General features: G+C 31.2%; 1 protein-coding gene across 1 annotated transcript in view; it reads right to left on the minus strand.

Annotated features, from left to right (window-relative positions):
* The window catches only part of LOC143083453 (uncharacterized), a 41106-nt gene extending 13771 nt beyond the window's left edge, over nucleotides 1-27335 (minus strand). Inside the window, exons 1-16 of the mRNA XM_076259708.1 lie at nucleotides 27224-27335; nucleotides 26074-26257; nucleotides 25328-25438; nucleotides 23923-24060; nucleotides 23509-23570; nucleotides 19686-19845; nucleotides 19127-19188; nucleotides 15303-15462; nucleotides 14744-14805; nucleotides 10923-11082; nucleotides 10364-10425; nucleotides 9401-9560; nucleotides 8843-8904; nucleotides 7880-8039; nucleotides 7321-7382; nucleotides 3185-3344 (exon numbers count right to left, since the gene is read on the minus strand). Coding sequence (XP_076115823.1) covers nucleotides 3185-3344; nucleotides 7321-7382; nucleotides 7880-8039; nucleotides 8843-8904; nucleotides 9401-9560; nucleotides 10364-10425; nucleotides 10923-11082; nucleotides 14744-14805; nucleotides 15303-15462; nucleotides 19127-19188; nucleotides 19686-19845; nucleotides 23509-23570; nucleotides 23923-24060; nucleotides 25328-25438; nucleotides 26074-26256 — 1764 coding nt within the window. The 5' untranslated portion in view covers nucleotide 26257; nucleotides 27224-27335. The remainder of the gene's footprint in view (nucleotides 1-3184; nucleotides 3345-7320; nucleotides 7383-7879; nucleotides 8040-8842; nucleotides 8905-9400; nucleotides 9561-10363; nucleotides 10426-10922; nucleotides 11083-14743; nucleotides 14806-15302; nucleotides 15463-19126; nucleotides 19189-19685; nucleotides 19846-23508; nucleotides 23571-23922; nucleotides 24061-25327; nucleotides 25439-26073; nucleotides 26258-27223) is intronic.
* Between the last annotated feature and the right edge of the window lie 321 nt (nucleotides 27336-27656).

Here is a 27656-nt window from a genome sequence, read left to right on the forward strand (position 1 = left end):
GTATTTCAAATATTTAAAAGTTTGGTAAACAGTTAATTTATAATAATGACCATATCAATGACAATGCATGTCAACACATAAGTGCTGACTACTGGGCTGGTGATATCCTCGGGGAATTAAAACTCCACCAGCAGTGGCATAGACCCAATGGTTGTAAATATACTCATCATAGATTCCAGAATTAAATTTCGTGTTAACGCCAGATGCGCGGAAGATCAAGAACGCTACTATTTTTAGGTACAATGAAACCAATCGAGCTGCATCAGAAGATTCTGCAGAAATTCTCCCTAGTTTAAGTCTTCTTTCTTTTGATGCTGTAACGCTAAATCCAATTATTTTGACTGGATTTTTTTACGGAACCTTCAGACCCTATTTTGCCACGAAATCTTCATAATTTGAAAACTAGATGTTTCTGAATACTAAAATATTCAGTCTAACCTTTTTTTTGTGCTTGTAAAAAATAATCCCAGAAATATCCAAAAGTAGTAGCAAAAATGCGCCGATTCAAGTATGTGCGTGGTTACAGAGTTTCAATTACATGAATAACTAACTTATTGAAGGAGAAAGTTTCATTTTTTTTAAGAAAAAGAAATCATCGTGGTTCGTTAATTGATTATTCGATATGATTTGTCATTTTTACAAGAAGGTAAGATATATAAATCTGCTAACCCCTGAAGCATGCATGACCTTTTATAGCTGACTATGCGGTATGGGCTTTGCTCATTGTTGAAGGCCGTACGGTGACCTATAGTTGTTAATGTCTGTGTCATTTTGGTCCTTTGTGGATAGTTGTCTCTTTGGCAATCATACCACATCTATAAGAGTTGAATTGGTCATTCAATCCCCTTATTAAAAAACAAATAGAGCATGACATTTTTTAAGCTTACTCTTTTATTTCTATATTAATGACATTTTATGGGGAAATCTTATATCAGCCGTCGGAATGATAAATGATAACAATTGTTTTTGAACAAATATGTAAAATTTCCCGTTGATTATCCTTCGATTACCCAGAAGTTTAGGTTTCATCTTCATTAGGCAAAGTTGTCCTTTTTTGTTTATAGCACTTATAAGATGTTGGTCCTAATAAATCCTTGGCTTTCCAATGTTTGGCTTTGAGCGTTTCTCATAAATCCCAAAAAGTGCGTCGGACTCATGAAATTCAAAGCGTGTTGTTTACGGCTTTTTTTTTAAACACCGAGTCTTTTCCTCATCTTGTGGATTTTCATTTCACGAGGGTTTTTTCAACTCATTAGTCAGTACTACGGTATGGCATGTTTTATAACAAATTATCTTATAATGACCGTGTAAATGGTTAACAAAGCCCGAAATCATACAAAAACTAGGGTTTCAACTGCCTCAAGCTAGGTTAGCCTTAGATGGATTTGATTAAGACACTGATTTTGGTCTTAAAATGGAATGAAAAAAAGAGAAATGGAAGTGTTGTATGCACCTATTCTAATTAAGGAGTCCGTTATTCAGTGGTTGTCTTTTAATTTTCTAACAGGACATGCATATAGATACCTTTTTAAATTAAAGCATACTCTTATGAAATTATACTGGTAAAACAATCGAAGTGATTCTTAAATTACTCAATATTGAAGTGCATCATCGCAACATGTGATTCAATATTTTTAGTTCAATATCCTGTATTCCACCATTTTAATAACGTATGAAAAACATTTCAAAAAGCTCAAATTGACCGTTATCTACGCAAATGCTATAGATATATACGATAATAATGAAGATAAACGAACAGTATTTAAAGTTTTGTCATAGATTTAGAACTGCTGCAAATTATTTAAGAAGATTTCACGCATCAATGTTTCAAAGCAATTTTGATTTCAGGGTACAATAAATATTTTTTTTTTTCAATATTTAGACGTGTTCCTGTTTTTCAATATATAGTTTATGTTGATAACTTAACCTACATTTGTATAAGTTTAACTCCCAATATTGATTTTTTAGTGTTTAATATTTATTGACCCAATTAAATGGTGTTCTGGATATCGAAAAGACTTATGTCAGAATATACTTGATTGTCTTTTTAATATGAATTTTATAAAGCATCACGACGTTTTTGTAAATAACATTTTTCATTACCATTAAATTCGACAAAAACAAAATTCATGTAACAAAAACAAACGGAGGTTGACTTTTTAATTCAGCATACTCATGGATGACTATTCAAAAGGATAGGGAAGTTTACAGTTAAAATTTGTCAGTTTGTAACGCGAAGTCATGTTGAAGAGAAAGGCCAACTGTCATACAAGTGAGATGTTTAGTTAGCTATTAAACAAGGTTTACTCAACATTTTCTACACAGGAAAATACCTGTCCCGAGTCATAAGTTTTACAGTTGTATTACATTCTTTTAATGTCTTTGAGCTTTTGATTTTGCCATTTAATTAAGGACTTACCGTTTTGAATTTTTCTCGGATTTCGGTATTTTTGTCAATTGACTTGTTTGATACGTTTTTAATTAAAAGTGCATTTAATAGACACACCCACCAATCTGTTACTTTTCGAATTTCACCACTATACTTTTTTATTTTATTTCACTGTTTTTGATTTGGTGGCAAATATAATTGAAAATAGCTATCTACAGTAACCCGTATTAACTTTCTAAAAATTTTGATTGTGTGTCTAGTTTTTTTAGACCATGGTGTAGTCAGGGTTTTTTTCTTTCTATCTTTGAATTTGAATACCTCTCTGATATATTTCGCCTTTTTTTTTTAGGTGATACCCCCCCCCCCCCTTCCGATTTTGAAGGGGTTTGTTTAGTTATACCCCTATTTGTGTTATTTTGTTAACGCACAACTGTCAATATATTTGAATTTGATGCGACTGACGTACAAGTGAGAGGTTGAGCGCTATTAAACCAGGTTAAATTCACCATTTTCTACATTTAAAAATGTCTGTACCAAGTCAGGAATATTACAGTGGTTGTCCATTGGTTTGATGTGTTTTATCATTCGATTTTCCATTGGAATAGGGACTTTCCGTGTTGAATATTCCTCGGAGTTCAGTATATTTGTTATTTTACTTCTTTTTTCATGTACACAATACGCAATTGTTTTTATGATACCTTAATAAATTTTAATATGAGTTCGACTATGAAAACTATTTTATATAGAATACGTTCAAATTAACTCATATATTTGTTTGTTTTCAATGGTTTCCACCTTTTCAGGAGATGGAGTCAAAGCTTTGTTCACCATGGCTGCAGCTAAGTCATCTGTGTTGATAGCGCCTTCTTTAACAAACCATCGTGGCATCGGTTTCCAGCAAAATCTAATGCATGCTTCAATTGGTCTTCTTTCTACCCTTTCACATAGTAACATTCTGAAAAAGGAATTATTTTGTCTTACTACATGTAATATGAACCAAAAAAAATTAGCATCCCAGAATCTATACTATTAAACGAGAAGACCTCATTTTGGCTGTCGCTTCTCCTCCTTCCACAATAAATTGATCATTGTAACTGTATGTCCAATAGGTACCATGCATAGTCGCATTTGTCATCCATTCTTATGATTATTCAGTTTCGGTTATTTTGGGAGAAAAACGGGAAAAAAGAAGTCCGGATATGTGTCCGTCATCACCCCGGCTTTTATTCATAGACAACTTCCTCTTCCGTTTATTTTCCCAGAAGTTTTGTAAATTGACATTAGGGAGCTACCATTTGATTTTTATGGGGGTGGGGGTGGGGGGCTAGGATGAAAAATTTGACTTTTTTTTAGCTGTAATCTCTGTCCTGCCTTTTTATTTTTCACTCTGTTCGGTCCTGCCTTTTTTTTTTTTTTATCCTGACTTTTTTTACCTAAATTATCGTCCTGACTTTTTTTTTTTTGCAAATGTCTCAGCCTGCCTTTTTTTTTACTCAAAACTCCTGTCCTGCCTATTTTTTATAAATTTCATCCTAGCCCCCTCCCCCCCCCCCCCCCCAAATAAAAATCAAATGGTAGCTCCCTTACATACCCTATATTATCATGTTTTATTTAAGATTCATTGACTGAATCGTTTTATAAGAATATTGTCCCAAGTGTAAACAACAATCCAGGCCGTGTGAAAATAAACAAATCATTTGTGTTATTCACTTATCGTCACGTAAATAACGACACATGCATAGCCTATATTATCATGTTTTATTTAAGATTTATGCAAGCCATTTTCACAATGACTGAATCGTTATATGTTGTCCCAAGTGTAAGCAACGAACCAGCCGGTGTGAAAATCAACACAATCATTTTTTTCATTCACTTATCGTCACGTAAATAACGACACAGACATAGCCTAAATTATCATGTTTTGTTTAAGATTTAACGACACAGGCCCTATGAAAAACAAGAATGTGTCCATAGTTAACAGATGCCACATCCGATCGGCACTATCATTTGCTATGTTTTGACCGTGAAATGGGGTAAAATCTAATTTGGCATTAAAATTAGAAAGATCATATCATAGAGAACATATTTACTAAGTTTCGATTTGATTGAACTTCAACTTCATCAAAAACTACCTCGACAAAAACTTTAACCTGAAGCGGGACAGACGGACGGAAGAACAAACTAGAAAATATAATTCCCACAAATGGGGCATGAAAATTTATTGCTGAAAGTAAAAACTTTAACCTGAAGCCGGACAGAAGGACAGACTTACAAACGAACGGAGGAATGGGGCATACAAATTTATTGTTGAAAGTGAAAGTAGTGATTTGATGCTTTTAAGCTCGGGATTTCGGAATGCGGGAATATTTTTTTTTTCGGGATGTCGGGAAATGAATTTCGTTAAAATACGCATCTCGGGACTTCGTGTTTTTAAGCCCGGGATCTCAGAATCAGGGCCCCTCAGACCACCCCTCAAATGAGCGTTAGTCATTTATACGAGATTCAAATCCTACCATTGGCATGTTAATAGGGCTTTCAAATGGAAAAGCACTGATGGATTGTTCTACAAGCACATTTTATTATTTAATAATAATGGTATGTAAGCAGCTTCATTTGTTTCATGATTGAAGCGGTGCAAATTTTTAATTTAATTTGACTTTTATCAAAAAATGCATTGTACCAAAGAGGAAGAATAATTGTGGCATAAGGCCAAAAACACAAAAAAATAATCGAATTTAACAGAAAGGAAACACATAACGGAGGGCTTTTTGATACCTTATATGAAATTCTCCAGTCAAAATATCTTTTACAAAAAATCATCCTACAACAGTTTACAAGCTGTATATGCCCGCGATTTCGCGGGTGTGTTCTAGTAGAGTTGAAATTAATCAAGGAATCTTGTAAAGATTTATTTCCCTCTTTTTAGATTTTTGCTTTTCTACATTTGAAAAAAAAATGAAAATGAGAATAAAATCATATCGCGTTTCGATTGTATACCTTTTGAAATTTTCAACAGGTGATACAATTTTGGGTTATATCTCCATTTACATAGTATAAGGGGTCTCTTCGTGTATATAAAAAAGTACAGTTTCGATAGAACACATACTATACTAGTCAACAAAAGAAACGATACAAGACTTTTTTTTTCAATTAAAGATAAAGTTGTCCGTTCATTTTATTATACAAATAGTGAAGGTAGTAATACTTAATCAAAATGGAAATATAAATCCGTTTAAAAAAAAATTGCTTTCGTGACGTTTTTTCTCTTTTTTTTTTTTTTACAACATTTACATAAAACGACAATTTTAAAAACAGAAGTTCCAATTAATGATGCCAACCTCTAATTTAAAGATTAAGACAATATTTGCCATCAATTTGTTTTTAAATTCATACAGTTTCTTCGTTTATTTGTTAAGCAAAGTTCGGCCCCACGAGAAATCGTTAAAGTATACGTATACATTATCAATTGATTTAACATATAGACAGTATGTTTAAAGTGATATTCAAAAAGCGGTAACACTCTTAAAACTAATCCGAAATGTTCCAAATTTACTATGTGTTGTTTTCATATCTAAAGCATTGATATGAGACGAACATAAAAAAAAAATTTGCATTTTTTGAGATTTCAAAAAAAATTGGAAAAAAACAATATTTCAACCCATTAGTGACAACATGAACATAACTTGATTAGCATATTGAATATTTTTAAACAAATTTGAAATTTTATTTAGTACTTCAGACAATTATGTGTTGATTTTTTTTTCAACTTACCGCAAAACTAATTTGCACACTATGATCGTTTACCTGGAATTTAGATACTTTCCGAGAAGTTTTGATTTTCATTATCACATGTGCATACATTGCAAATGAAAGGTTTTAAAAATAGTGTATCTCATTTTGTTTTATATTTAATACTTTTTGATAAATTTTATTTCAAAGTCGTGTATCGTTTCTTTTGTTGACTAGTATATATTGTTCCATGGCTATTCGAAACAAGTTGGATACATGTGCCTCTATTTCAATGCCAAATCTTTTGTCTTTGTATAATTGATAAAACTAATTTTTGAAAACAGATATCTTAAATCATAACGGGATTTAATGTTTCATAAAAGTGTTTAAAAATTAAAAAAATATTGTGTATCTATTACGTCTGTTTCTTTTGTTCAAATGTCGTCGTCAAAAAATGAAATTGTTTGTGACTGTCATACAAGTGAGAGGCTTAGCTAGCCATAAAAACGGGTTCTTTCTATAATTTCCTACATGAAAAATCCTTGTTCCAAGTCAGGAATATGAGAGTTTTTATTTCTTGGTTTGATATGAAACAGCTTCTAATTTTGTTATTTGATCAGGGACTTTTCGTTTTGACTTTTCTTGGCTTTCGGTATTTTTGTGATTTAACTTTTTATCAATACGGATTGTTTGGTGAAGAGTAGCACTTTCACTTGTACAAAAACTGTAAAAATATTAAAAAAAAATGTGATATGATTGCCAATGAGACAACTGTCCACAAGAGACCAACATGACACAGACATTAACAACTATTGGTCACCGTAAAAAAACATATCTTCCGTTGTTTTGTATCGTTTATATAATTTGATCTCATTCACGAGCAAACTGTTTTTTTCTGTGCACGGCTTTAAAATGTTTATTATCATCATCATTAAGATTTTTTTTCGATTTTGCGATGCGTCATAGAAATTGCTTCTGTGAGATTGTTTCCTTGTGCAGACATCACATAAAGACTAAAGATATTAACATAGATGAATAAACAATAGACATTGACCTAGTATAACGAGTCATATGATTTTGGAAAACAAGTAGATGTAAAATGGTGAAATAGAATTTTATGGTTAAATACAAGACACTTGATAAATGTTGTGTTGCTTCAAAAGAGCTACCTGAACATCACATAAACGTTATAAGATAAATACCCTGGTCGAAAAATTGATAGATTGTCAAAACAGATTGCTTTGAGGTCTTCTTCAACTTGGCCCTGAAAATAAGTATAACATCAACAAGTTTAAATGTTACATATGTCAGGTAGTATTTACTTTTACGAGTTTGTCAAAAATAAAGCGTAGAAAGACATAAAACAAGGTTGGTCTACACGACGTTCGGTATTTATTGTAACATGTGTATATGTAATGTCTCCTGTACGATTTAAAGCTTCATGGTCAAAGGTATCAGTAAATGCCATTGTATGAAAATTCAGCATAAATGTCTGATTAAGAATATAAAAGCATTTTGGTCATAGTTCTGAAAATAGTGGAAATATAATAACATAAAAAAAATCATCCTGAATGTTATAACACACAATATCAACGTTTTTCAGTATTGGAAACATTACCTTTGTTTTTATATAAAGAAAACTGCTGCAATTGTTTTTATGATACCTTAATAAATTTTAATATGAGTTCGACTATGAAAACTATTTTATATAGAATACGTTCAAATTAACTCATATATTTGTTTGTTTTCAATGGTTTCCACCTTTTCAGGAGATGGAGTCAAAGCTTTGTTCACCATGGCTGCAGCTAAGTCATCTGTGTTGATAGCGCCTTCTTTAACAAACCATCGTGGCATCGGTTTCCAGCAAAATCTAATGCATGCTTCAATTGGTCTTCTTTCTACCCTTTCACATAGTAACATTCTGAAAAAGGTTTCTTCGTTTATTTGTTAAGCAAAGTTCGGCCCCACGAGAAATCGTTAAAGTATACGTATACATTATCAATTGATTTAACATATAGACAGTATGTTTAAAGTAATATTAAAAAAGCGGTAACACTCTTAAAACTAATCCGAAATGTTCCAAATTTACTATGTGTTGTTTTCATATCTAAAGCATTGATATGAGACGAACATAAAAAAAAAATTTGCATTTTTTGAGATTTCAAAAAAAATTGGAAAAAAACAATATTTCAACCCATTAGTGACAACATGAACATAACTTGATTAGCATATTGAATATTTTTAAACAAATTTGAAATTTTATTTAGTACAATTATGTGTTGATTTTTTTTTCAACTTACCGCAAAACTAATTTGCACACTATGATCGTTTACCTGGAATTTAGATACTTTCCGAGAAGTTTTGATTTACATATCGTTTATATAATTTGATCTCATTCACGAGCAAACTGTTTTTTTCTGTGCACGGCTTTAAAATGTTTATTATCATCATCATTAAGATTTTTTTTCGATTTTGCGATGCGTCATAGAAATTGCTTCTGTGAGATTGTTTCCTTGTGCAGACATCACATAAAGACTAAAGATATTAACATAGATGAATAAACAATAGACATTGACCTAGTATAACGAGTCATATGATTTTGGAAAACAAGTAGATGTAAAATGGTGAAATAGAATTTTATGGTTAAATACAAGACACTTGATAAATGTTGTGTTGCTTCAAAAGAGCTACCTGAACATCACATAAACGTTATAAGATAAATACCCTGGTCGAAAAATTGATAGATTGTCAAAACAGATTGCTTTGAGGTCTTCTTCAACTTGGCCCTGAAAATAAGTATAACATCAACAAGTTTAAATGTTACATATGTCAGGTAGTATTTACTTTTACGAGTTTGTCAAAAATAAAGCGTAGAAAGACATAAAACAAGGTTGGTCTACACGACGTTCGGTATTTATTGTAACATGTGTATATGTAATGTCTCCTGTACGATTTAAAGCTTCATGGTCAAAGGTATCAGTAAATGCCATTGTATGAAAATTCAGCATAAATGTCTGATTAAGAATATAAAAGCATTTTGGTCATAGTTCTGAAAATAGTGGAAATATAATAACATAAAAAAAATCATCCTGAATGTTATAACACACAATATCAACGTTTTTCAGTATTGGAAACATTACCTTTGTTTTTATATAAAGAAAACTGCTGCAATTGTTTTTATGATACCTTAATAAATTTTAATATGAGTTCGACTATGAAACTATTTTATATAGAATACGTTCAAATTAACTCATATATTTGTTTGTTTTCAATGGTTTCCACCTTTTCAGGAGATGGAGTCAAAGCTTTGTTCACCATGGCTGCAGCTAAGTCATCTGTGTTGATAGCGCCTTCTTTAACAAACCATCGTGGCATCGGTTTCCAGCAAAATCTAATGCATGCTTCAATTGGTCTTCTTTCTACCCTTTCACATAGTAACATTCTGAAAAAGGTTTCTTCGTTTATTTGTTAAGCAAAGTTCGGCCCCACGAGAAATCGTTAAAGTATACGTATACATTATCAATTGATTTAACATATAGACAGTATGTTTAAAGTAATATTAAAAAAGCGGTAACACTCTTAAAACTAATCCGAAATGTTCCAAATTTACTATGTGTTGTTTTCATATCTAAAGCATTGATATGAGACGAACATAAAAAAAAAATTTGCATTTTTTGAGATTTCAAAAAAAATTGGAAAAAAACAATATTTCAACCCATTAGTGACAACATGAACATAACTTGATTAGCATATTGAATATTTTTAAACAAATTTGAAATTTTATTTAGTACAATTATGTGTTGATTTTTTTTTCAACTTACCGCAAAACTAATTTGCACACTATGATCGTTTACCTGGAATTTAGATACTTTCCGAGAAGTTTTGATTTACATATCGTTTATATAATTTGATCTCATTCACGAGCAAACTGTTTTTTTCTGTGCACGGCTTTAAAATGTTTATTATCATCATCATTAAGATTTTTTTTCGATTTTGCGATGCGTCATAGAAATTGCTTCTGTGAGATTGTTTCCTTGTGCAGACATCACATAAAGACTAAAGATATTAACATAGATGAATAAACAATAGACATTGACCTAGTATAACGAGTCATATGATTTTGGAAAACAAGTAGATGTAAAATGGTGAAATAGAATTTTATGGTTAAATACAAGACACTTGATAAATGTTGTGTTGCTTCAAAAGAGCTACCTGAACATCACATAAACGTTATAAGATAAATACCCTGGTCGAAAAATTGATAGATTGTCAAAACAGATTGCTTTGAGGTCTTCTTCAACTTGGCCCTGAAAATAAGTATAACATCAACAAGTTTAAATGTTACATATGTCAGGTAGTATTTACTTTTACGAGTTTGTCAAAAATAAAGCGTAGAAAGACATAAAACAAGGTTGGTCTACACGACGTTCGGTATTTATTGTAACATGTGTATATGTAATGTCTCCTGTACGATTTAAAGCTTCATGGTCAAAGGTATCAGTAAATGCCATTGTATGAAAATTCAGCATAAATGTCTGATTAAGAATATAAAAGCATTTTGGTCATAGTTCTGAAAATAGTGGAAATATAATAACATAAAAAAAATCATCCTGAATGTTATAACACACAATATCAACGTTTTTCAGTATTGGAAACATTACCTTTGTTTTTATATAAAGAAAACTGCTGCAATTGTTTTTATGATACCTTAATAAATTTTAATATGAGTTCGACTATGAAAACTATTTTATATAGAATACGTTCAAATTAACTCATATATTTGTTTGTTTTCAATGGTTTCCACCTTTTCAGGAGATGGAGTCAAAGCTTTGTTCACCATGGCTGCAGCTAAGTCATCTGTGTTGATAGCGCCTTCTTTAACAAACCATCGTGGCATCGGTTTCCAGCAAAATCTAATGCATGCTTCAATTGGTCTTCTTTCTACCCTTTCACATAGTAACATTCTGAAAAAGGAATTATTTTGTCTTACTACATGTAATATGAACCCAAAAAAAATTAGCATCCCAGAATCTATACTATTAAACGAGAAGACCTCATTTTGGGTGTCGCTTCTCCTCCTTCCACAATAAATTGATCATTGTAACTGTATGTCCAATAGGTACCATGCATAGTCGCATTTGTCATCCATTCTTATGATTATTCAGTTTCGGTTATTTTGGGAGAAAAACGGAAAAAAAGAAGTCCGGATATGTGTCCGTCATCACCCCGGCTTTTATTCATAGACAACTTCCTCTTCCGTTTATTTTCCCAGAAGTTTTGTAAATTGACATTAGGGAGCTACCATTTGATTTTTATGGGGGTGGGGGGTGGGGGCTAGGATGAAAAATTTGATTTTTTTTTAGCTGTAATCTCTGTCCTGCCTTTTTATTTTTCACTCTGTTCGGTCCTGCCTTTTTTTTTTTTTTATCCTGACTTTTTTTACCTAAATTATCGTCCTGACTTTTTTTTTGCAAATGTCTCAGCCTGCCTTTTTTTTTTACTCAAAACTCCTGTCCTGCCTATTTTTTATAAATTTCATCCTAGCCCCCTTCCCCCCTCCCAATAAAAATCAAATGGTAGCTCCCTTACATACCCTATATTATCATGTTTTATTTAAGATTCATTGACTGAATCGTTTTATAAGAATATTGTCCCAAGTGTAAACAACAATCCAGGCCGTGTGAAAATAAACAAATCATTTGTGTAATTCACTTATCGTCACGTAAATAACGACACATGCATAGCCTATATTATCATGTTTTATTTAAGATTCATGCAAGCCATTTTCACAATGACTGAATCGTTATATGTTGTCCCAAGTGTAAGCAACGAACCAGCCGGTGTGAAAATCATCACAATCATTTTTTTCATTCACTTATCGTCACGTAAATAACGACACAGACATAGCCTAAATTATCATGTTTTGTTTAAGATTTAACGACACAGGCCCTATGAAAAACAAGAATGTGTCCATAGTTAACAGATGCCACATCCGATCGGCACTATCATTTGCTATGTTTTGACCGTGAAATGGGGTAAAATCTAATTTGGCATTAAAATTAGAAAGATCATATCATAGAGAACATATTTACTAAGTTTCGATTTGATTGAACTTCAACTTCATCAAAAAGCTCGGGATTTCAGAATCAGGGCCCCTCAGACCACCCCTCAAATGAGCGTTAGTCATTTATACGAGATTCAAATCCTACCATTGGCATGTTAATAGGGCTTTCAAATGGAAAAGCACTGATGGATTGTTCTACAAGCACATTGTATTATCTAATAATAATGGTATGTAAGCAGCTTCATTTGTTTCATGATTGAAGCGGTGCAAATTTTTAATTTAATTTGACTTTTATCAAAAAATGCATTGTACCAAAGAGGAAGAATAATTGTGGCATAAGGCCAAAAACACAAAAAAATAATCGAATTTAACAGAAAGGAAACACATAACGGAGGGCTTTTTGATACCTTATATGAAATTCTCCAGTCAAAATATCTTTTACAAAAAATCATCCTACAACAGTTTACAAGCTGTATATGCCCGCGATTTCGCGGGTGTGTTCTAGTAGAGTTGAAATTAATCAAGGAATCTTGTAAAGATTTATTTCCCTCTTTTTAGATTTTTGCTTTTCTACATTTGAAAAAAAAAAATGAAAATGAGAATAAAATCATATCGCGTTTCGATTGTATACCTTTTGAAATTTTCAACAGGTGATACAATTTTGGGTTATATCTCCATTTACATAGTATGAGGGGGCTCTTCGTGTATATAAAAAAGTACAGTTTCGATAGAACACATACTATACTAGTCAACAAAAGAAACGATACAAGACTTTTTTTTCAATTAAAGATAAAGTTGTCCGTTCATTTTATTATACAAATAGTGAAGGTAGTAATACTTAATCAAAATGGAAATATAAATCCGTTTAAAAAAAAATTGCTTTCGTGACGTTTTTTCTCTTTTTTTTTTTACAACATTTACATAAAACGACAATTTTAAAAACAGAAGTTCCAATTAATGATGTCAACCTCTAATTTAAAGATTAAGACAATATTTGCCATCAATTTGTTTTTAAATTCATACAGTTTCTTCGTTTATTTGTTAAGCAAAGTTCGGCCCCACGAGAAATCGTTAAAGTATACGTATACATTATCAATTGATTTAACATATAGACAGTATGTTTAAAGTAATATTCAAAAAGCGGTAACACTCTTAAAACTAATCCGAAATGTTCCAAATTTACTGTGTGTTGTTTTCATATCTAAAGCATTGATATGAGACGAACATAAAAAAAAAATTTGCATTTTTTGAGATTTCAAAAAAAATTGGAAAAAAACAATATTTCAACCCATTAGTAACAACATGAACATAACTTGATTAGCATATTGAATATTTTTAAACAAATTTGAAATTTTATTTAGTACTTCAGACAATTATGTGTTGATTTTTTTTTCAACTTACCGCAAAACTAATTTGCACACTATGATCGTTTACCTGGAATTTAGATACTTTCCGAGAAGTTTTGATTTTCATTATCACATGTGCATACATTGCAAATGAAAGGTTTTAAAAATAGTGTATCTCATTTTGTTTTATATTTAATACTTTTTGATAAATTTTATTTCAAAGTCGTGTATCGTTTCTTTTGTTGACTAGTATGTATTGTTCCATGGCTATTCGAAACAAGTTGGATACATGTGCCTCTATTTCAATGCCAAATCTTTTGTCTTTGTATAATTGATAAAACTAATTTTTGAAAACAGATATCTTAAATCATAACGGGATTAAATGTTTCATAAAAGTGTTTAAAAATTAAAAAAATATTGTGTATCTATTACGTCTGTTTCTTTTGTTCAAATGTCGTCGTCAAAAAATGAAATTGTTTGTGACTGTCATACAAGTGAGAGGCTTAGCTAGCCATAAAAACGGGTTCTTTCTATAATTTCCTACATGAAAAATCCTTGTTCCAAGTCAGGAATATGAGAGTTTTTATCTCTTGGTTTGATATGAAACAGCTTCTAATTTTGTTATTTGATCAGGGACTTTTCGTTTTGACTTTTCTTGGCTTTCGGTATTTTTGTGATTTAACTTTTTATCAATACGGATTGTTTGGTGAAGAGTAGCACTTTCACTTGTACAAAAACTGTAAAAATATTAAAAAAAAATGTGATATGATTGCCAATGAGACAACTGTCCACAAGAGACCAACATGACACAGACATTAACAACTATTGGTCACCGTAAAAAAACATATCTTCCGTTGTTTTGTATCGTTTATATAATTTGATCTCATTCACGAGCAAACTGTTTTTTTCTGTGCACGGCTTTAAAATGTTTATTATCATCATCATTAAGATTTTTTTTCGATTTTGCGATGCGTCATAGAAATTGCTTCTGTGAGATTGTTTCCTTGTGCAGACATCACATAAAGACTAAAGATATTAACAAAGATGAATAAACAATAGACATTGACCTAGTATAACGAGTCATATGATTTTGGAAAACAAGTAGATGTAAAATGGTGAAATAGAATTTTATGGTTAAATACAAGACACTTGATAAATGTTGTGTTGCTTCAAAAGAGCTACCTGAACATCACATAAACGTTATAAGATAAATACCCTGGTCGAAAAATTGATAGATTGTCAAAACAGATTGCTTTGAGGTCTTCTTCAACTTGGCCCTGAAAATAAGTATAACATCAACAAGTTTAAATGTTACATATGTCAGGTAGTATTTACTTTTACGAGTTTGTCAAAAATAAAGCGTAGAAAGACATAAAACAAGGTTGGTCTACACGACGTTCGGTATTTATTGTAACATGTGTATATGTAATGTCTCCTGTACGATTTAAAGCTTCATGGTCAAAGGTATCAGTAAATGCCATTGTATGAAAATTCAGCATAAATGTCTGATTAAGAATATAAAAGCATTTTGGTCATAGTTCTGAAAATAGTGGAAATATAATAACATAAAAAAAATCATCCTGAATGTTATAACACACAATATCAACGTTTTTCAGTATTGGAAACATTACCTTTGTTTTTATATAAAGAAAACTGCTGCAATTGTTTTTATGATACCTTAATAAATTTTAATATGAGTTCGACTATGAAAACTATTTTATATAGAATACGTTCAAATTAACTCATATATTTGTTTGTTTTCAATGGTTTCCACCTTTTCAGGAGATGGAGTCAAAGCTTTGTTCACCATGGCTGCAGCTAAGTCATCTGTGTTGATAGCGCCTTCTTTAACAAACCATCGTGGCATCGGTTTCCAGCAAAATCTAATGCATGCTTCAATTGGTCTTCTTTCTACCCTTTCACATAGTAACATTCTGAAAAAGGAATTATTTTGTCTTACTACATGTAATATGAACCCAAAAAAAATTAGCATCCCAGAATCTATACTATTAAACGAGAAGACCTCATTTTGGGTGTCGCTTCTCCTCCTTCCACAATAAATTGATCATTGTAACTGTATGTCCAATAGGTACCATGCATAGTCGCATTTGTCATCCATTCTTATGATTATTCAGTTTCGGTTATTTTGGGAGAAAAACGGAAAAAAAGAAGTCCGGATATGTGTCCGTCATCACCCCGGCTTTTATTCATAGACAACTTCCTCTTCCGTTTATTTTCCCAGAAGTTTTGTAAATTGACATTAGGGAGCTACCATTTGATTTTTATGGGGGTGGGGGGTGGGGGATAGGATGAAAAATTTGATTTTTTTTTAGCTGTAATCTCTGTCCTGCCTTTTTATTTTTCACTCTGTTCGGTCGTGCCTTTTTTTTTTTTTTTTTATCCTGACTTTTTTTACCTAAATTATCGTCCTGACTTTTTTTTTGCAAATGTCTCAGCCTGCCTTTTTTTTTTACTCAAAACTCCTGTCCTGCCTATTTTTTATAAATTTCATCCTAGCCCCCTCCCCCCCTCCCAATAAAAATCAAATGGTAGCTCCCTTACATACCCTATATTATCATGTTTTATTTAAGATTCATTGACTGAATCGTTTTATAAGAATATTGTCCCAAGTGTAAACAACAATCCAGGCCGTGTGAAAATAAACAAATCATTTGTGTAATTCACTTATCGTCACGTAAATAACGAAACATGCATAGCCTATATTATCATGTTTTATTTAAGATTCATGCAAGCCATTTTCACAATGACTGAATCGTTATATGTTGTCCCAAGTGTAAGCAACGAAACAGCCGGTGTGAAAATCAACACAATCATTTTTTTCATTCACTTATCGTCACGTAAATAACGACACAGACATAGCCTAAATTATCATGTTTTGTTTAAGATTTAACGACACAGGCCCTATGAAAAACAAGAATGTGTCCATAGTTAACAGATGCCACATCCGATCGGCACTATCATTTGCTATGTTTTGACCGTGAAATGGGGTAAAATCTAATTTGGCATTAAAATTAGAAAGATCATATCATAGAGAACATATTTACTAAGTTTCGATTTGATTGAACTTCAACTTCATCAAAAAGCTCGGGATTTCAGAATCAGGGCCCCTCAGACCACCCCTCAAATGAGCGTTAGTCATTTATACGAGATTCAAATCCTACCATTGGCATGTTAATAGGGCTTTCAAATGGAAAAGCACTGATGGATTGTTCTACAAGCACATTTTATTATCTAATAATAATGGTATGTAAGCAGTTTCATTTGTTTCATGATTGAAGCGGTGCAAATTTTTAATTTAATTTGACTTTTATCAAAAAATGCATTGTACCAAAGAGGAAGAATAATTGTGGCATAAGGCCAAAAACACAAAAAAATAATCGAATTTAACAGAAAGGAAACACATAACGGAGGGCTTTTTGATACCTTATATGAAATTCTCCAGTCAAAATATCTTTTACAAAAAATCATCCTACAACAGTTTACAAGCTGTATATGCCCGCGATTTCGCGGGTGTGTTCTAGTAGAGTTGAAATTAATCAAGGAATCTTGTAAAGATTTATTTCCCTCTTTTTAGATTTTTGCTTTTCTACATTTGAAAAAAAAATGAAAATGAGAATAAAATCATATCGCGTTTCGATTGTATACCTTTTGAAATTTTCAACAGGTGATACAATTTTGGGTTATATCTCCATTTACATAGTATAAAGGGGCTCTTCGTGTATATAAAAAAGTACAGTTTCGATAGAACACATACTATACTAGTCAACAAAAGAAACGATACAAGACTTTTTTTTTCAATTAAAGATAAAGTTGTCCGTTCATTTTATTATACAAATAGTGAAGGTAGTAATACTTAATCAAAATGGAAATATAAATCCGTTTAAAAAAAAATTGCTTTCGTGACGTTTTTTCTCTTTTTTTTTTTTACAACATTTACATAAAACGACAATTTTAAAAACAGAAGTTCCAATTAATGATGTCAACCTCTAATTTAAAGATTAAGACAATATTTGCCATCAATTTGTTTTTAAATTCATACAGTTTCTTCGTTTATTTGTTAAGCAAAGTTCGGCCCCACGAGAAATCGTTAAAGTATACGTATACATTATCAATTGATTTAACATATAGACAGTATGTTTAAAGTGATATTCAAAAAGCGGTAACACTCTTAAAACTAATCCGAAATGTTCCAAATTTACTATGTGTTGTTTTCATATCTAAAGCATTGATTTGAGACGAACATAAAAAAAAAATTTGCATTTTTTGAGATTTCAAAAAAAATTGGAAAAAAACAATATTTCAACCCATTAGTGACAACATGAACATAACTTGATTAGCATATTGAATATTTTTAAACAAATTTGAAATTTTATTTAGTACTTAGACAATTATGTGTTGATTTTTTTTTCAACTTACCGCAAAACTAATTTGCACACTATGATCGTTTACCTGGAATTTAGATACTTTCCGAGAAGTTTTGATTTTCATTATCACATGTGCATACATTGCAAATGAAAGCTTTTAAAAATAGTGTATCTCATTTTGTTTTATATTTAATACTTTTTGATAAATTTTATTTCAAAGTCGTGTATCGTTTCTTTTGTTGACTAGTATATATTGTTCCATGGCTATTCGAAACAAGTTGGATACATGTGCCTCTATTTCAATGCCAAATCTTTTGTCTTTGTATAATTGATAAAACTAATTTTTGAAAACAGATATCTTAAATCATAACGGGATTTAATGTTTCATAAAAGTGTTTAAAAATAAAAAAAAATATTGTGTATCTATTATGTCTGTTTCTTTTGTTCAAATGTCGTCGTCAAAAAATGAAATTGTTTGTGACTGTCATACAAGTGAGAGGCTTAGCTAGCCATAAAAACGGGTTCTTTCTATAATTTCCTACATGAAAAATCCTTGTTCCAAGTCAGGAATATGAGAGTTTTTATCTCTTGGTTTGATATGAAACAGCTTCTAATTTTGTTATTTGATCAGGGACTTTTCGTTTTGACTTTTCTTGGCTTTCGGTATTTTTGTGATTTAACTTTTTATCAATACGGATTGTTTGGTGAAGAGTAGCACTTTCACTTGTACAAAAACTGTAAAAATATTAAAAAAAAATGTGATATGATTGCCAATGAGACAACTGTCCACAAGAGACCAACATGACACAGACATTAACAACTATTGGTCACCGTAAAAAAACATATCTTCCGTTGTTTTGTATCGTTTATATAATTTGATCTCATTCACGAGCAAACTGTTTTTTTCTGTGCACGGCTTTAAAATGTTTATTATCATCATCATTAAGATTTTTTTTCGATTTTGCGATGCGTCATAGAAATTGCTTCTGTGAGATTGTTTCCTTGTGCAGACATCACATAAAGACTAAAGATATTAACATAGATGAATAAACAATAGACATTGACCTAGTATAACGAGTCATATGATTTTGGAAAACAAGTAGATGTAAAATGGTGAAATAGAATTTTATGGTTAAATACAAGACACTTGATAAATGTTGTGTTGCTTCAAAAGAGCTACCTGAACATCACATAAACGTTATAAGATAAATACCCTGGTCGAAAAATTGATAGATTGTCAAAACAGATTGCTTTGAGGTCTTCTTCAACTTGGCCCTGAAAATAAGTATAACATCAGCAAGTTTAAATGTTACATATGTCAGGTAGTATTTACTTTTACGAGTTTGTCAAAAATAAAGCGTAGAAAGACATAAAACAAGGTTGGTCTACACGACGTTCGGTATTTATTGTAACATGTGTATATGTAATGTCTCCTGTACGATTTAAAGCTTCATGGTCAAAGGTATCAGTAAATGCCATTGTATGAAAATTCAGCATAAATGTCTGATTAAGAATATAAAAGCATTTTGGTCATAGTTCTGAAAATAGTGGAAATATAATAACATAAAAAAAATCATCCTGAATGTTATAACACACAATATCAACGTTTTTCAGTATTGGAAACATTACCTTTGTTTTTATATAAAGAAAACTGCTGCAATTGTTTTTATGATACCTTAATAAATTTTAATATGAGTTCGACTATGAAAACTATTTTATATAGAATACGTTCAAATTAACTCATATATTTGTTTGTTTTCAATGGTTTCCACCTTTTCAGGAGATGGAGTCAAAGCTTTGTTCACCATGGCTGCAGCTAAGTCATCTGTGTTGATAGCGCCTTCTTTAACAAACCATCGTGGCATCGGTTTCCAGCAAAATCTAATGCATGCTTCAATTGGTCTTCTTTCTACCCTTTCACATAGTAACATTCTGAAAAAGGAATTATTTTGTCTTACTACATGTAATATGAACCCAAAAAGAATTAGCATCCCAGAATCTATACTATTAAACGAGAAGACCTCATTTTGGGTGTCGCTTCTCCTCCTTCCACAATAAATTGATCATTGTAACTGTATGTCCAATAGGTACCATGCATAGTCGCATTTGTCATCCATTCTCATGATTATTCAGTTTCGGTTATTTTGGGAGAAAAACGGAAAAAAAGAAGTCCGGATATGTGTCCGTCATCACCCCGGCTTTTATTCATAGACAACTTCCTCTTCCGTTTATTTTCCCAGAAGTTTTGTAAATTGACACTAGGGAGCTACCATTTGATTTTTATGGGGGTGGGGGGTGGGGGGCTAGGATGAAAAATTTGATTTTTTTTTAGCTGTAATCTCTGTCCTGCCTTTTTATTTTTCACTCTGTTCGGTCGTGCCTTTTTTTTTTTTTTTTATCCTGACTTTTTTTACCTAAATTATCGTCCTGACTTTTTTTTTGCAAATGTCTCAGCCTGCCTTTTTTTTTACTCAAAACTCCTGTCCTGCCTATTTTTTATAAATTTCATCCTAGCCCCCTCCCCCCTCCCAATAAAAATCAAATGGTAGCTCCCTTACATACCCTATATTATCATGTTTTATTTAAGATTCATTGACTGAATCGTTTTATAAGAATATTGTCCCAAGTGTAAACAACAATCCAGGCCGTGTGAAAATAAACAAATCATTTGTGTAATTCACTTATCGTCACGTAAATAACGACACATGCATAGCCTATATTATCATGTTTTATTTAAGATTCATGCAAGCCATTTTCACAATGACTGAATCGTTATATGTTGTCCCAAGTGTAAGCAACGAAACAGCCGGTGTGAAAATCAACACAATCATTTTTTTCATTCACTTATCGTCACGTAAATAACGACACAGACATAGCCTAAATTATCATGTTTTGTTTAAGATTTAACGACACAGGCCCTATGAAAAACAAGAATGTGTCCATAGTTAACAGATGCCACATCCGATCGGCACTATCATTTGCTATGTTTTGACCGTGAAATGGGGTAAAATCTAATTTGGCATTAAAATTAGAAAGATCATATCATAGAGAACATATTTACTAAGTTTCGATTTGATTGAACTTCAACTTCATCAAAAAGCTCGGGATTTCAGAATCAGGGCCCCTCAGACCACCCCTCAAATGAGCGTTAGTCATTTATACGAGATTCAAATCCTACCATTGGTATGTTAATAGGGCTTTCAAATGGAAAAGCACTGATGGATTGTTCTACAAGCACATTTTATTATCTAATAATAATGGTATGTAAGCAGCTTCATTTGTTTCATGATTGAAGCGGTGCAAATTTTTAATTTAATTTGACTTTTATCAAAAAATGCATTGTACCAAAGAGGAAGAATAATTGTGGCATAAGGCCAAAAACACAAAAAAATAATCGAATTTAACAGAAAGGAAACACATAACGGAGGGCTTTTTGATACCTTATATGAAATTCTCCAGTCAAAATATCTTTTACAAAAAATCATCCTACAACAGTTTACAAGCTGTATATGCCCGCGATTTCGCGGGTGTGTTCTAGTAGAGTTGAAATTAATCAAGGAATCTTGTAAAGATTTATTTCCCTCTTTTTAGATTTTTGCTTTTCTACATTTGAAAAAAAAAATGAAAATGAGAATAAAATCATATCGCGTTTCGATTGTATACCTTTTGAAATTTTCAACAGGTGATACAATTTTGGGTTATATCTCCATTTACATAGTATAAAGGGGCTCTTCGTGTATATAAAAAAGTACAGTTTCGATAGAACACATACTATACTAGTCAACAAAAGAAACGATACAAGACTTTTTTTTTTCAATTAAAGATAAAGTTGTCCGTTCATTTTATTATACAAATAGTGAAGGTAGTAATACTTAATCAAAATGGAAATATAAATCCGTTTAAAAAAAATTGCTTTCGTGACGTTTTTTCTCTTTTTTTTTTTTACAACATTTACATAAAACGACAATTTTAAAAACAGAAGTTCCAATTAATGATGTCAACCTCTAATTTAAAGATTAAGACAATATTTGCCATCAATTTGTTTTTAAATTCATACAGTTTCTTCGTTTATTTGTTAAGCAAAGTTCGGCCCCACGAGAAATCGTTAAAGTATCCGTATACATTATCAATTGATTTAACATATAGACAGTATGTTTAAAGTGATATTCAAAAAGCGGTAACACTCTTAAAACTAATCCGAAATGTTCCAAATTTACTATGTGTTGTTTTCATATCTAAAGCATTGATTTGAGACGAACATAAAAAAAAAATTTGCATTTTTTGAGATTTCAAAAAAAATTGGAAAAAAACAATATTTCAACCCATTAGTGACAACATGAACATAACTTGATTAGCATATTGAATATTTTTAAACAAATTTGAAATTTTATTTAGTACTTAGACAATTATGTGTTGATTTTTTTTTCAACTTACCGCAAAACTAATTTGCACACTATGATCGTTTACCTGGAATTTAGATACTTTCCGAGAAGTTTTGATTTTCATTATCACATGTGCATACATTGCAAATGAAAGCTTTTAAAAATAGTGTATCTCATTTTGTTTTATATTTAATACTTTTTGATAAATTTTATTTCAAAGTCGTGTATCGTTTCTTTTGTTGACTAGTATATATTGTTCCATGGCTATTCGAAACAAGTTGGATACATGTGCCTCTATTTCAATGCCAAATCTTTTGTCTTTGTATAATTGATAAAACTAATTTTTGAAAACAGATATCTTAAATCATAACGGGATTTAATGTTTCATAAAAGTGTTTAAAAATAAAAAAAAATATTGTGTATCTATTATGTCTGTTTCTTTTGTTCAAATGTCGTCGTCAAAAAATGAAATTGTTTGTGACTGTCATACAAGTGAGAGGCTTAGCTAGCCATAAAAACGGGTTCTTTCTATAATTTCCTACATGAAAAATCCTTGTTCCAAGTCAGGAATATGAGAGTTTTTATCTCTTGGTTTGATATGAAACAGCTTCTAATTTTGTTATTTGATCAGGGACTTTTCGTTTTGACTTTTCTTGGCTTTCGGTATTTTTGTGATTTAACTTTTTATCAATACGGATTGTTTGGTGAAGAGTAGCACTTTCACTTGTACAAAAACTGTAAAAATATTTAAAAAAAATGTGATATGATTGCCAATGAGACAACTGTCCACAAGAGACCAACATGACACAGACATTAACAACTATTGGTCACCGTAAAAAAACATATCTTCCGTTGTTTTGTATCGTTTATATAATTTGATCTCATTCACGAGCAAACTGCTTTTTTCTGTGCACGGCTTTAAAATGTTTATTATCATCATCATTAAGATTTTTTTTCGATTTTGCGATGCGTCATAGAAATTGCTTCTGTGAGATTGTTTCCTTGTGCAGACATCACATAAAGACTAAAGATATTAACATAGATGAATAAACAATAGACATTGACCTAGTATAACGAGTCATATGATTTTGGAAAACAAGTAGATGTAAAATGGTGAAATAGAATTTTATGGTTAAATACAAGACACTTGATAAATGTTGTGTTGCTTCAAAAGAGCTACCTGAACATCACATAAACGTTATAAGATAAATACCCTGGTCGAAAAATTGATAGATTGTCAAAACAGATTGCTTTGAGGTCTTCTTCAACTTGGCCCTGAAAATAAGTATAACATCAACAAGTTTAAATGTTACATATGTCAGGTAGTATTTACTTTTACGAGTTTGTCAAAAATAAAGCGTAGAAAGACAAAAAACAAGGTTGGTCTACACGACGTTCGGTATTTATTGTAACATGTGTATATGTAATGTCTCCTGTACGATTTAAAGCTTCATGGTCAAAGGTATCAGTAAATGTCATTGTATGAAAATTCAGCATAAATGTCTGATTAAGAATATAAAAGCATTTTGGTCATAGTTCTGAAAATAGTGGAAATATAATAACATAAAAAATCATCTTGAATGTTATAACACACAATATCAACGTTTTTCAGTATTGGAAACATTACCTTTGTTTTTATATAAAGAAAACTGCTGTCCTTGTTCGCACCATAAGAAGATACTAATACGAAATGATTGCATCCTACAGATTTAGCCATCGCTGCGGAATTGACTTCATAATCATGATCTACTTTAATAAATCCAGCCTATTAATAAAATATAACGTTTTAAGTAAACAATTAACATATGTTATTGAATGCATTACTTGAATACTTTCAAAAACCAACTTTAAGTTCTAAAACCTCAAACTGAAAATCAGGTTTTTTAATAAATTAACATTATACCTACTAGATTCTTGACTCGAAACAACAAAAGTGTTTAGGGGCCCCTTTTTGAGACATTTGTCTGTTTATTAAGGATGGTAAACGATTACATACCTCATGTACTACATGTACATGTACCTATACCTATACCAAGATAGCTGCTCTCATTTTATTTTGTTGGTTGATGCAGTCGAGCATTTTGTTTTGTCAGGCTTAATTAAGATCTCCGTTTTTGCATCAACTGAGAGTGCGTTCGGAACTATTGTCTATCCTTAGATAAACTCATCATAGATACCAGGACTAAATTTTGTAAATACGCCAGACGCGCGTTTCGTCTACAAAAGACTAATTTACTTTGCTTTTTCCAATTTTAAAGGGGCCTTAACTGTCAACTTCGTGTTCACCGATTTCACTCAAATTATCATATTTGATTTATAACAATGCTAAAAATTTATTCAAACTATTGAAAGTCTTAAATAAACAGTTTGCCGTGAGCTCGATAAAATGCAGCCCCGCTTCGTGTATGTTTTAGTATAGACGCCATTTAATTAATTAACGAGTTGACCCTCGAACACCTCAAATGACCATATAAGCGAAATAACTATAATAGATTAAGCAACTCGCTCAATTAGATTTCTCATGGTCCGTTTAATTTCATATAATAAATAAAAACAATTATATGTATATCATCGTTTCAACTGTATAAGAATGTTTTTTTTATGGAAACAGTCAATTAACTGTAGTGATTAATCTTTGTGTCAACTCAAATGTTGCCATTTCTTGCGCTGTCAATCTCTTGCTAATTTCACTTTCATTAATGATTGAACAAAACAAATTATTACTTTAGGTTTTTATATATCTCATAGCTAGTGCCCCTATATGAATTATTGTATTTTGTGGGATGACAATATTAAATATGTTCAATCGTGATACTTCTATCCTATCACTTAGTTCTAAAGAACGCTTCAATTTGTTTTCAAGCATATCCTTTTGATCTTAAGAAATATAAATACAAATAAAGGTCAAACAATCGCACTCAGTGCGAACAACAAATTCGTTTCTATGCTTTTAAATAACACTGTTTTATTGTAAACGTCATGGTACTTTCATTACGATTTTACGACAACATAAATAAGTAAGACATACCAACTTTTCCACCAGATTTCGCTTTACTGGTACCAATGCAGCAAAATCCTGTATCCAGGTCTTGAAAATCATGTTTGTAGTCGTTTAAACGATCAAAATCGACCACCTTTTGTTCCTGTCGTAAAAAAAATATAACAGGTAACTGTATTTGATTGTGATTCCTCCATTATCATTCACTGAATATTTTATAAATTAGTAGAGTATGATAAACACTATTCCGTTTGATAAGTATTTTCCAGAATGGTCATACAAGTACTAACTTTCCTGGTTTATATAAGGTACAGTGTATAGTGTTTTGGCAGTTTGATGTAAAAAAAAAATAGAGGTTAACGCTCCCGTTCATCAGACATGCTGACTATGACAAGCTTGAACACTAATAAGTATACATGTATGATACAAATTTGAAATTTAATTGGAAATCTTGCAAGACGTTAATGCACTAGTTATAAGCATATTGTTGTTATAGCCAAGTTTAAATTTATCTATATCATGGTAGGTAATTGTTTTCAAAAAAATCATTCGATCGTCTAGATACTGATGATTTGATGTTCACAGTAACTTAGTTGTAATAAACATATAGTTACTAAACTATAAACTATATCCAAAAGGTGATATACCATACTGCAAACATGGTATCAGGCGGTTATTGTCTTTTCTGGCAATGTTCATTTATTCATATGTCGACTAAAATGAAAATTAATTTATTAGTTTTAACGCATTATATGTTTTTATCATTTATCATGTACTTACAAACTCTGGTCCTAAATCTTTTTCAAACTGAACTTCTCTCCTTCCAATTAGCATAACTTTCCTAAATACTTTTCTCTTACTAAGTTCTTTGACCAATGCTTTTCCTGTTTCGCCAGTATAGCCTAGTACAAAAGCCATTCTGTCTGAAATTGAAGTGTTTTTAGGATCAACTTCTATTGACATTCTGAAATGCATATGTGTTTAAAAGAATAAATACTGATATCTAAATATAATCAGTTAAGATGTTGAGCTAATTATTATTGAAGAGGAACGAACGATACCAGAGGAATAGTCAATCTCATAGATCGAAAATTAACTGACAATGCCATGGCTACAAATAACAAGACAAGTAGACAAATAATAGTACAGAAGACACAACATATAAATCAAAAGACAAAGCAACACGACCCCTCCCCTAACAAAAACTGGAATTGAATTTACAGCAACTATCAATGTTCTAAAGGTTTCTAAATAGTTGACGTTAGACAATTTCAAATGCTCTTGTATTAATCTCCTTTCAATTTATATTGTTGTTAAGATGATAAAGATGTACATATACATCTATAGAGTTCCAACCTGTTGTTTTAAGATCATTTTAGAAGGTTATCCAACTAATTGAACAAAGAAGGCAAATCAATATGTTTCGGTGGACGTCGGTTCATAATGTGTCTAGATTTTAAAAGAATAATGTCTGATATAATGTATATCACACGTAGACTTAGTTTGAAACTTTAGTGGGCAAAGCTATCTCAGGCGATTTTAAGCACTTTCTTTTAGTCTCTTCCGTATTGTAATATACATATGTGTCATCTGTTCGGTTTTAATCAACTACTTTCTTCATAAGGAAATGTCTCTACAAAGTCAGGAATACGACAGTCGTTTTTTTTTTGTGTTTGGGCTTTTTGCTTCGTTATTTGAATAGGAGATTCCCTTTTTTAATTTTTGTAGAGTTCGGTATTTTTGCTGTTTACCCTTTTGCCATTTTACTTAGATTTACTGCATCAATGCTATAGACCCCATTGCTCATTTGTTGCATACCGAAATCACATGGAAAGTAAGCATATGATGGTATCAAGGATTGTTCCCCTTTACCTACAAATTTCAAACAATGCTTTAGTATACAAGAGTTTGCAACAATTGATGAACTTACCTTGAATTGTTGTATTAACAATTATCTGCGGAGGTGGTTTTTGCGTCATCAAGTTGATAGTATTATTTATTTTACCAAGTGATATAAAAATTAACTTGAATTGTATCTGTTAAGTCGACCTAAATAGATAATGGCAATCAATATATAAAAGTACTAAAATATAATTATTTATTTTTAGTTAGACTTTTAAATGTTTTAATAGTTTTCTATTTATAAGTTATGAATTCGTAACAACAAAATATACTTAAATCAGGAATACAATGTCACTGATATGATCGAAAGTATTAAACAAATCTATTTTAGTTCTCATTTAAATATCACATGATATTTAGTTGACTGGTTTCTATATTTAGATTTAAATAATTACATTAACTTTTTTTCACATGTCAATGGAAACAGTCTATCTTTCCACATTCTTCATTAATAAAAAATT

The sequence above is a fragment of the Mytilus galloprovincialis genome, chromosome 7, assembly GCF_965363235.1.
Source record: "Mytilus galloprovincialis chromosome 7, xbMytGall1.hap1.1, whole genome shotgun sequence".
Taxonomy (NCBI): Eukaryota; Metazoa; Mollusca; class Bivalvia; order Mytilida; family Mytilidae; genus Mytilus; species Mytilus galloprovincialis.